We start from the raw sequence: 12,287 nt of genomic DNA, 5'->3' as shown, positions 1-12,287 counted from the left end.
AAGGTGGACTTTTAAGGAACGCGCGGCAACGTTTCTCCAACGCGATTATTAAAAGCTGTATTTTGATCCATTTTACACCGCGAACGCCCTAATTAGTTTTCAGCCAATACCGTTTTCATTCATCGAAAATATGCACCCCATTATCCCTTTTTCACGGGTTGTGTTTTCCCTTAAGCTGTGTTTCATATTAACCCGCCCGTAAAATACCGCGGAAATTGCAATCTTCGCAGGTAGTTCGCACTAATTAGGAAACTGGGATGTGGCTTCTGGAATTTTACTTTTGTTTCGCTTGTTATTCCTGCGAGATTTCAGCTTGGCGATAGCTCCCGGGCACACCACAGAATATTCAGTAACTCCGCGTCTTCAAGTGTACACGAAAGATATTTGTAATTTTCAGATTATTCTCCTGCATGTTACTTTTAAAGCAGTTGCATGAACTCTGCTACCGTCATTCTTTTCAAACTTTTATTACGTTTCCTTAAGAAGCAAATCAAGTATTATGTATAAAAAAAAAAAAAAAAAAAGACAACGACTTCGATTTCTGAAACACCTACAATATTCTAATCGTTAATTGGGCTACATTTTCCAATAAATGAAATTCAATTGTGGACTCATTTTAGAAACAGCACACGTGTTATTTGTCACCCAATGAACCCATACCGAAAGACGAGTCCAATTGGTTCTCTTGAGACATATATGACGCCGAAAATGATTTTTTGAGGGCGCGAAGCGTTCTCTGGGGGTCAAGTCGTTCAGCGGCCAGGGCGCATTTCCTTAGTAATTTCTATTTCTGGTTCCGCCGTTAAAATTCATGAACACACCATGATCCCCAATTCGTCTTTAACGACGATTCTTCTAGACAAAACGTTCTCTTCAAGTCACTATTTTGCCACGGATGTTTTTCAAGGAAAATTGGCCCCCATAGGAGACGCAGTCGACGCACAGTGGATCGATTCAATGAGAGAGGTTAAACATGAAATTTTTGACTAAAACTGCAAATTTTGATGTTTATTTCGTCACATGTCAACTTTAAGGGGTGTTTCTAGGAGAAAATTTAACGCGAAAACCAATGAAACCACTGTTGGAATCTCAAAGTTTGTATAAACGGAGTTACAGGGTTGCCACAGTCAGAGAATACCGGGAGAACCAGGAAATGTCAGGGAATTTTAAAAAGTCAGGGAAAACCGAAAAATGTCCGGAAAAAATTATCAAGTCACCTTTATTGACAGTATCATGAGTTTGACATTTCGAACAACAAATTTTACCTGAAAACTATTTCTTTTTAACCATCTATTATATCTTCAATTGTTAGGGATTTTCACCAAAATGTGTCAGGAAAATTAGGGAAATGTCAGGAAATTTAATTTTCTAAATTCAGTGGCAACCCTGAGTTTTAAGCTTTTAAAGTTTCCAAATTGTGTCCGAGCCAGAGACAAGAGACCCAACACTGGCCTCTCGGCGACAAGTGGAGGTTTTTTTTTTTGTTTTTTTTTTTTCTGTTTTCTGCTTTGTGTTAGCACTGCGCCCTTTGTGACTAGAGTGTTTCCAAAGTGGAGGCTTTTACTTTCGGGAATTCAACAATTTCCTATGGACAATTATGAGGGAGCAACAGTCATCACCCCAATTTCGGCTCTTGACCTACCTACATGGTGGATGATGAGCTTCGAGTGACGTCATGAGCCAAACTAGTTTCCCAAACGTCGGCTTGTTTGCAAAACGAAACTGCCAACACGTTGTTAAATTTCAACCATGTAGGTAAGTCAACAGTAGAATGCTGAAGTTTCGAAAGTAAAAGCTTCCACCATGGCCAAGATATTAGTGGAGGGTCTCTTGTCTCTGGTCCGGGCTCTCCTATTGCCTGGATCCACTGTGCGACGGGCGGGCGGGCCGATATTTCAACGGGCGCCTGAAATTAGTTTTTAAGGAGGGAAGGCGGATTAAAGCTCGTTATTGCTGGCGGCTCGGAGGACCGAGGCCGAGGATCGGAGTATATATCCTCCGGATTGAGAGTTGTTTTTGTGTGTTGCAGGAGGCGGTGGTGGAGGCGGCGGTTGAGATGAGCAGCAGTCTGACCCTGCCGCGCCGGAAACACTTGCTCGCACTCCTGGCTCTCGTCTTCATCCCTTGCGCCATCTACGTCTTCGTCTCCGAACCAGGTTTGTTTAAATGTTTCCATTCTTGGTTTTTAATCCAAAACCGGACAGCGGCCCGATTATTGATACTATGTCAGCCCGACACGACAAGACATAGCCCTATCTTAACCATGTAATACATCGCAATTCGATGTCTTATCGGACTACTATGAACTCTCAATAATCGGCCCGCAGGGCTCCCATTCCATAATCATCAAAAAATCCGGGATTCGGAACTTTTTTGTTTCAATTTCTCTCATTCCATGACCGTCAATAGTTCCGGGATTCTTTAAGATTTTTTATAAGTTCCGAGAAACTTCCGGAAAATGCAAAAGTCCGGAACTTTTTGGAAATTTCAAAAGATCCGGATTATTTCGGAAATATCAAAAGTTCTGAAAAAGTCTGAAAAATGCAAAAGTCCGGAACATTTCAGAAATACCGAAAGATCCGGAACATATCGGAAATACCAAAGGTTCTGAAAAAAATTTGGGAAGATATCAAAAGTTTAAAATTCGGTACTAGTTCCGGGAAATGGGAGAACTGAAAGCCGACTTTACACGCTGAAAATGGAGTCCTTAAAGCGGGTCAGCGGTGTTGCCGTAGAATGTTGATCCTCGAAACCCACTTTCAGCTATTGTTCACTTTATACAAAAAGGATCACGAATTTGTACAAATTTACAACTTTTTACAGTATTACAGCCGGGGTAACGTTTAGGGTAACTAGTGTTGCACCAAACAGCGTATCTCATCGAGGGAAAATTGTGCTCGATTGAGCTTTTTCCCTTTGTATTGAGATTTCTAGTTATCTGGACTGTAATGCACGTTGGCTAAAAACTTCCAACTTACTGTCTGTACAACTCGTGCGTCTACCGCAATCAGTTTGCGAGTCTTACTTTAGAACACTCTGTATTTCGGAACTCTTTTTCTCCGAGGACTCCATCGAAGTTTATATAATGCGATCGTAAGTTCTCCCCACAGTGATGGGAGAAAACCGTGAGGACGGAACATCACTTAACGCCCTCAAAATGTTACAAATACGTTTCCGGTGACACCCAAGAGGCGGACCGCAAACAGGCCGTCCTGGCGAAGACAGCAACTGAGCTATCAAGTTGTCCTAAACCCCCGAGGGTGGAAAACTTAGTTCGACAAGCTTTATTCTGCGATTTATCGAAGTGTCGCACACAACACACAGCGCAACCGGCACGATTTGAATAAGCTTCGGTCCTCTAGAACTGTGAGAAGAAGTAGGGCATAGTGGAATCGATGTTTTCATTGAGTTAATGACAAACGAAAATCGAGAGGCACGATCGATACCGACTGTGACGTGGCACTAATAGCGTCTATAGGACCCAAAAAGGCAGTCAACCTTTTCACAAATAAAAACGTCGTATGAGCTTTCAATGTTGCCGAATTGCCCACCGGAAACTATTTTTGAAGAAAGTTATGAATATTTTACCTTGAAATTTTCAAACATTACATCAAAATAACGAACGAAATCCTCGGAAGAATCCAAAAATTTCCTGAAAATTCGTGAATCGTCGGAGGGAATTTTGCAATGCCTGATGGCCCATGCGGCGTTGTTCGTTAGCACGGCAGGCTGGTCCGGGGTTGATGAGCTGAAAATCGAGGATAAGTGAACCGGAAAGCGGGAGGAGGTAGATGATCATCCTGACCCCGCGAAATATAGACCGGATAAATGGAGTCGAGGGGGAGGGGGAGGGGGGGTGTTCACGGGTCCGTACGGTGGAGGGTTTTTGTCGTTTTTAGATTAGGAAAATCGGGTTAGAGGCCACTCGAGGGACTACCCGGGGAAATCCAATTACGCGGTGTGTAAGCCTAGGCAAGACGGACCTACTGACTTGTAGAACCCGTGGGGGAGGGGGAAGGGGGGTGGTGAACTGCCAGGAGATTCGCAATCCCGACTTCGTCGATACGATTGGGGGCGTGCGAAAACACTTGTCTCTCTTCGTAATAACGCTGCTTATTGTTCGTGGTAACATATTCCCTGAGAAGGCAAGACCCATGTCGCGTGAATTTGAAAGCTCCTACTTCGAAAACGGGCGGGTTTTAGGATATTTATTCAAATTGTCGTTCAGGGGTACAAAAAGCGCTCTATCAGGCCAATCGTAGAGCAGTTACTGAAAAGAGGTAAAAAAAATGTGAAGGCACCCGAAAAGGGGGAAAAAGACATGAAGGCACAGGGCAAAAGCCAGCTAGGCGCATAGCTTTTTGCGAAGGAAGCTGTGCACGGAGAAAAAAACTTCGACCAAAAGTTTTCCGATGCGTGATCAGAAAACTTCAGAGATCCGTATGACCTCAACTTCGGGTCTCAGGCACGAAGTTTTTTTCTCCGTGTAGTAGGCATTTTCTCTTTTCTACAACTGCCTCATCCCGTCAACTTAATAATACAGGAACGTTCCGTGATTAAAAAAATTGTCTCCAACGCAACTTTTTTCTCAAACTGCGCGAATAATTTCTGAAATTCTATAGTTTGAAGTTGAATAGTAAGGTTATGTTTGATTGTTTGGATCCAGTTCGATACAACCGATACCGACTGTGACGTGGCACTAGTAGCGTCTATGAGCTCCATATTTCGACTTGCCCGTGCCCTTCCTGCGGGCCGATTATTGCAATTTTTAGACAAAGCTATAGACAAAGAAGACATAAGAAGTATAGAGCAATCCTGTTGGTTGAAATGGGTAGTTCTTATAGACTAAGGGAGAAAATGATGGACTTAGTATCGGGTCTCTTCGTGGGTTGCGATTAGTCAGTCTATTACCTACGTCCTTAGTCCATTGCCATCACCCGCTTCCACCAATAGGATCCCTCCATACCCTTTTTGTCTTCTTTGTCTGTTGCTTTGTCTATCAATTTCAATAATCAGCCCGCAGTATAGGTACTCTAGCTTGAAGCAAGCCGGAAACACGTTGACCTGGCCGCCCAAATATTTCCTTTGAGCAAGCGAGCTAGTTTCCGGGAATTTCCATTTCCGGTCGTTGGCCCTTTTATTGCCGTGCCATGGAAGAGAGCAGTAACTCCAGTGAGCTTCAGAGCGCATTAGAGGACGTGCCAACCGTGGCTCACGTCCGCCTGGAGTTACTGCTCTTTTGCACGACACGGCGGTTGAGTCCTTTGCTTTTGCCGACGCGGGCACGGGTGCAATTACGAGGAAACAATCCAGGACACACAGGGATCGCGTAGGGACTTGGCGCGACTTCTAATATGCAGGACTCTTCGCGGGGAAATTCGCAGGGATTGATGAGGCGAACACGGCTCCGTCGAGCTATCCACACTGTCGTGTTCTGGAAGAACGCCGTTTGAACGTTCTGACGTTGTCGAATTTCTTCCATCGTGTGCATTATCATTCATAATCGTATCGCATCACAGTGCCGCTGTGCAAAGGAAAAACGCCGTATGAACATTCGAGAGTTGCCAAATGGAGTGTTGCATGTGTGAGGAATTTGCGATTTGACTGTTGATTCTTATGTGAAAGTTCGCGAGAAACACGATGTTGCCACTGGTTTTTTCTTAAATCCACTCTCAAGCTCAAAAAAAGCTCTCAAAGTGAGGCCAAAATGGAGGGAATATCCCACGCTATCCTGAGAGTCCACCTCTTCATCAAGACAAACTCTCCATGCAAAGATAGGGAGTAAATACATTGACAGGGCTGCCACTTCATTTGGGGACTCTTAAACTGAAAGCACGGCAGCCCTGCTAATGTATTTTCCTCCCTATCTTTGCATGGAGAGTTGGTCTTGATGTAGAGGTGGACTCTCAGGGTAGCGTGGGATATCGCCTCCATTTTGGCCTCAACTTGAGAGCTTTTTTTGAGCTTGGGAGTTGATTTCAGAGAAAACCAGTGGCACCATCGTATTTCTCGCAAACTTTTACATAAGAATCATCAGTCAAATCGCAAATTCCTCACAACATCTCCATTTCCCTGGATAAAATATGTATTTTTGACCACTTTCATGCATATTTTTCCTTGAACTTTTTAGATATTTTTATATTGAATTGTGTAAACATTTTTAATGTCTTAAATTTTATAAGAAATTGTCCGAAAATTTTGGAAATAATATTCCCGGTAAATTCGGTTTTTATCGGAGGAAACTTGACAACGCCTGAAGGCTCATACGGCGTTTTTCCTCAACACGGCAGAATGGGCCTGTTGCAACCGTCAGCTGGAGCATGAAGGAGAGTTGTTTTTTACGGGAAATGGCTCAAAAATCACGATGAATCGAAAAGAATCACTCACGGGATACTCTACAAGTACTGGTTGAATATTAATGGATTCGTTTCATCATCTTAGCGATCAAAAAATTAAAGAACCGTCTACGTAAATTAAAAAAATTCCGCCAACGTTCACCAACAGTATTGCCTAGAGTATCTTAAGGGAGAGTATGGACACGTAATATGGAGCCCTCAAGGCCCAAAAAGACAGCCATCCCTCCAACACAAAAAAATGTTACTGCCAATCCTCAAGATTCTAATATCAAACTAAGATGGCCAAAAATATTTAAAAATGAGTGATCTTCCGCAAAAATGAGTAAAATTATGTCAAAATTAAGTCATAGTCGTGCCTCACATACGACGGGGCGTAACAGTTGTAATAATGTATCACTTTGGATACTTTGAATTCATAGGTTGGCTGCCGTTTTGAGCCCTAAAACAGGGTGTCCAGTATCAGGAAAAACCGGGAAACCCGGAAAATATCAGGAATTTCAGCCGATTAGGAAAATATCAGGAAAATCGGAAAAATCGGACGTTTTATCGGGAATTTTTCTCACGCGAACCTCCTCAGCGGAGAAAGTCGTACTGCTTTTTGCCTACCCTGCCAGGAGTCGAGAAAAATCAGGAAAATATCAGGAATTTCAGCCGATCCGGAAAATATCAGGAAAATCGGAAAAATCGGACGTTTTATCAGGAATTTTTCTTACGCGAATCTCCTCAGCGGAGAAAGTCGTACTGCTTTTTGCCTACCCTGCCAGGAGTCGAGAAAAATCAGGAAAATATCGGGAATTTTCAAAATGGAAAAATCAGGAATTTCTTATAAAATATCAGGAAAAATCGGGATTTTTCAAAATTAAAAAATACTAGACACCCTGTAAAAGCTCCACGACCTAACCTCAACATTACCCCGTACTCAGCCTTACTATTTTTGTCTTAACATAGACTTAGCCCCAACTTTCTCCGCTCGAAAGCCCGAGCCCGGGAAACCGCGGGGAGGTTATTAATCGATAATTGTTCCTCGCCCAAGTGTGCGCCAACACGAAACACGCAATTTGTACTTATATTTTGACGCCCCTCTCCCTCGCTTCGCCGTAGGTTACGCTCGCGGCGGGGAACGCAAATTAATGTCTGGAAGATGTATTTTTAAGTCGTCAACAACCCGAGGAAGGACGGGGCGCTGTCTAAGAAGTGATTCCTCGCGGAAACGTGGAGGAGCGGCCCTAGTGCCGCCCCCCCCCCCCCCCGGTCCAGGTGGGGGAGGGGGTTGTCAATGAAAAGGGCGCAATAAATCCTTTTGTTGTGAGTGCCACTTCGGTATTTTTAAATTTAAGTCGAAGAGCCGTGTTCGTGAAGCGGCGCGGCGCCGTGCTGCCGAACTTTCCACTCCGGAATTATGGTGTCTGAAATCCGGAAGAAAACTGGGATTCACTGGAAAAAGAAACACATCGGATCTAGAGTCCAGACTCTTAAAAAATTCGATAAGAAAAGATGCTCTTGATTCAATCGGATTTTTGATGAAATCAAGAAGCGAGCCTCTTAATTTGAGCGGATTTCCTTTTGATTTAAGCTTAAATCTGATTGAATCAAGGGTTTCTTTTTTGTCAAAATTTTCAAGAGTCTGGACTCTATATCCAATGTGTTTTTTTTCTTCCAGTGTTCATTAAGGAATAAAAATCCGATGCTGGAAACATGACTTTCTCCCTTTTCACTGGCGCGGGGGGGGGGGGGGGGGGGGCACAGTTTTCATTAGGCAAGTATTTCTTGGGAACCAAGAAAAATAATCATGAATTTCTGATATGAACTGATGAACTGATGTTCAGACTACATCGTAGGAACTATTATTTCTGGCTCATCTATAAAAGCACGTATCCTCAAAAGAAAACTGCTTACAGAGAAGGAAAATCGAGGAAGTTGTCAAATAATTACGTTGACCGGTTTTCCAACGAAAAAGTAAAGTACGGCAGGAAGTCTGTAACGTCGCAAACGGAGATACGTGGCTTGGCACTTTGGAAATCGATATGTTGTTTTTGTTTCCAAACCGTGTCAGAAATAGTAGTTCCTCATCCCTGTCAACACTAGCAAAAGTTCACGGAACTTTGCTCGAAAATTAAGTTCCGTAGACCTATCTCTGTGTGGACGATGCCTTTCCTTTATAAGAAAAGAACGAAACAATTATGAATAAGAATAAACATGAATGTGGTCTAATGATCTTAATTTCCGCCACCGCGCCAACCTTACTGTGTTTGGCGCTATGCGTGAAGTATCCCTACAGTCTTGTAGGCACTATGCGTTTCACGCTGACCGCTGCTGACCAAGTGACCGCACTGTTTTTGACGTAATGCGTGAAGTATTCATGCAGTCTTGTAGGCACTATGAGTTTCATGCCAACCGCTGCTGACCGCACTACGTTTGACGTAATGCGTGAAGTATTCATGGAGTCTTGTAGGCGCTAAGATGTGTTTCATGCTGACCGCTGCCGACCAAGTGACCGCACTGTTTTTGACGCAATGCGTGAAGTATTCATGCAGTCTTGTAGGCAGTATGAGTTTCACGCCAACCGCTGCTAACCGCACTACGTTTGACTCAATGCGTAAAGTATTCATGGAGTCTTTTAGGCGCTAAGATGTGTTTCATGCTGACCGGTGCGCCAATAGGGCTTCTCCTTTCCATCTCAAGTTCTCGCCATCATTGCTCTCTGCGCCGTGCCGTTCCAGGCCAAATTGCGTGTTTGGTTTCTCTCTCAACTAGACTAATGAAAGGCGCTATCTCTTGTATCACCGAAAGACGAACAAATTAGAAATTACTATACTTTAACTCTCAGGATATGAGAGATTTTTTCGCCTTTCCTCATTTGTTTTTTTTACTGAATCAGATTTTTTTCTTTACACCTACATTTGAAAAAATTACAACATTTTCCGCCCCCTAAATTTGCCGCCATAGGCCGCGACCCTTGTGGCCACCCCCGGCCCTGGAAAGAAAGTTCAAACTGACTTTTTGATGCTTAAAAATTGGAATTTGAGAGCGAATATATCACAGATTATGCATTACGACTGGTGTAACTCAAAATCATTATTATCTCAATTTTTTCAAAAACTGCACTTATGCGCCTTGTCCTCCAAGCCCCTCAAATGTACCCCATTTTTCCTCGGTGAAGGCCCGTATTTCAATGGCAACCCAGTCCTCGCCGTAAATACCCCCACGTTTACAGCTTCTCGAGCATAAGGTTTCCCTCTGAAGCGCGCACACACCAAAATTGAGAAGGAGCTTTGAGCGAAAAACAATGGCATGAATAATGCTCCAACCCGCCCGATTATACCTCTCGAACTGAAATCATATTTCAGCCCTGAAACGGCTGCAGAGTGCACCCGCTCCGAATGAGCGGGGTTCTCCTTCTCTGCTCCGGACGTATAGCGGATTCGCCTCTTCTTTCCTGACAGGGCGGATCGTGAACGCCGCTTTTCGCCAGTTTCGGCGAGTTTATTGGATTTCGCACAGCTCGCCCTTCGAGGCCGTCCTTATGTTCCTCTATTACTGCCGTGCTAAGGAAGAACGCCGTATGAACATTCAAGAGTTGCCAAATTTCCGTTTGAAATTTTCGATAAAACGTGTATTTTTGAGAAGAGCTATGAATATTTTTCCATAAAATGCTCAGGAACTTCAGGTGCAATTGCGAGCAAAATTATCTGAAAAACTGGAGACAAAGTACCTCAGAAATTCGTGATTTACTAAAGGAAATTTGGCAACCCCAGAAGGTTTATACGGCGTTCTTCCTTATCAAGGCAGAATACATGGGGTGATTCACACTGGAATAAAACTCCCAAGTTTTTCCTCCTTTAAAAGCTCAGTTTCAAAATCTAGGCGTTTGGATTGCATTTTGCAAAAAGGGACCAAGAGCATTCCAATGTCGCTAAGATTCTGCAACTTGCAAACTTACAACTTACAACTTACAAAAAATATACACAGATTATCTCAACTAATTTTATCTTTACTCCCAAGAAACTATAACTTAAAGACGAAAATTACCTCCGCAAATTTAATTTTTTGCATGATCTCAGTAATTTTATTGAACGACTATAAGATACTCGTACACAATCTTAGCAACATAGGAATGCTCTTGCTTAGTTCATTTTTGCAAAATGTATTCCAGTTGTATTATTGGTCAAGAAATTTTCTTAAAATTGACCAGAGAAAATCCGAAAAAGTCCGAAATTTCAAATCTTGAATGCCTGTGGCCACTCTGGGTCTGATCAACCCCTATAAAAAACAAGCGTGTATGAATAGTGTGGAAAGTACCACTTTTGCAAACATTTCCATCGCTGACCTTTGACATCTGCCCTTAGAAACGCGTGCGAGCGATCGTTGTCATTTCTTTCTCTCTTTCTCTCCCCCTTTCTCTTCCCCCCTCTCTCGTCTCGCTCTCTACAAATTTAAATCTTTCGAGAGCAAATGTATCTTGGGAGGAAATCGACAGAATTTTTTTTCGCTCACCAGTAACGGTTCCGTCGACCCCGAGAGTCGTGAAATGGCAGGCCGCCGGCCTGACCCTACTCGGCGCGTAATATAAAGCCACGGTTCCACGGACAGTATGCGACGCAAGATGGGTCTGTCGCAAAGCTCAGCTGGAACAAAAAGGAGAGATATAAAAAACGTAGGGGAAAAATCGGGGAACAAGGCTAAAAATTACACATTAAAAACCCGAGACGGTTCGGCCCAAAACTGAGCCATTTTCAGTCGGAAGAATAGAAATAATATATGAAAATTCCAAATAGACACCTGCAGATCATGATGGCCGAGAAAATCAAAACAAAGAGAAGCACTGGAAAAAAATACATTGTATCTAGAGTCCAGACTCTTAAAAACATCGACAAGAAAAAATACTCTTGATTCAATTAGAACCAAGCCTCTTAATTTGAGCGGTTTTCCTTTTGATCTAAGGTTAAATTTGATCGAATCAAGAGTATTTTTTCTTGTCAATGTTTTCAAGAGTCTGGACTCCAGATACAATGTGTTTTTTTTTCCAGTGAGGGGTAACAGACTGAGCTGAGAAATGGCTCAGTTTTGGGTCAAATGAGGCAGGCAATAAGTAATGGCAACCCACGAGAGACCCTTCAATTAGTCCGTCATTTTCTCGTTAGTCTATAAGAACCAACCATTTCAACCACTAGGATCGCTCCATACTCCTCATATCTTCTTTGTCTATCGCTTTGTCTATCAATTTCAACAATCAGCCCGCAGAGAGGTTTGGAATCATTGCACCCCCACCCATTAACGTAACCGCGCGCTCCCCAACTTGGCGTCGCGAGAAGCCTGTGGAAGCGTGGCTTCGCGGGAGAATAATAATTCAATCGACGCGACGCAGGTTGGGGTAACATGAGTGACAATCGCACGCCGTCCGTCGCCCCAAACAAATGTCCCCCGACCGGTCCCCGATGACGCCGGCCCCCCGGTTTTCTCCCGTCGCCCCCTGCCCTTTTTCTCCTTCGCGTTGCCAAGTTTTTCGCATAAATATAGGATATTTTATAATAAGGAACCACAATGAAGATGTTGCATGTGTGAGGAATTTGCGATTTGACTGTTGATTCTTACGCAAAAGTTCGCGAGAAACACGATGGTGTCACTGGTTTTCTCTGGAATCAACTCCCAAGCTCAAAAAAAGCTCTCAAGTTGAGGCCAAAATCGAGGGGATATCCCACGCTATCCTGAGAGTCCACCTCTACATTAAGACAAACTCTCCATGCAAAGATAGGGAGCAAATACATTAGCAGGGTTGCCGTGTTTTCAGTTTTAGAGTCCCCAAATAGAGTGGCAGTCCTGTCAATGTATTTGCTCCATATCTTTGCATGGATAGTTTGTTTTGATGTAGAGGTGGACTCTCAGGGTAGGGTGGGATATCCCCTGCATTTTGGCCTCAACTTGAGAGCTTTT

The 12,287-nt window shown here is 43.4% G+C and overlaps 1 protein-coding gene across 1 annotated transcript in view; it reads left to right on the top strand.

The window, feature by feature from the left end:
- Mgat4a (alpha-1,3-mannosyl-glycoprotein 4-beta-N-acetylglucosaminyltransferase a) overlaps nt 1-12,287 on the top strand; it is a 181,802-nt gene that overhangs the window by 143,305 nt on the left and 26,210 nt on the right. Inside the window, exon 3 of the mRNA XM_019052463.2 lies at nt 2,030-2,156. Within this exon, the coding sequence (XP_018908008.1) occupies nt 2,057-2,156 (100 nt within the window). The 5' untranslated portion in view covers nt 2,030-2,056. The remainder of the gene's footprint in view (nt 1-2,029; nt 2,157-12,287) is intronic.

Source organism: Bemisia tabaci, chromosome 10, assembly GCF_918797505.1.
Source record: "Bemisia tabaci chromosome 10, PGI_BMITA_v3".
In the NCBI taxonomy this organism is placed as follows: Eukaryota; Metazoa; Arthropoda; class Insecta; order Hemiptera; family Aleyrodidae; genus Bemisia; species Bemisia tabaci.
Note: the sequence above shows the minus strand (reverse complement) of the source record. Positions and strands in the feature narration are given on the sequence as shown.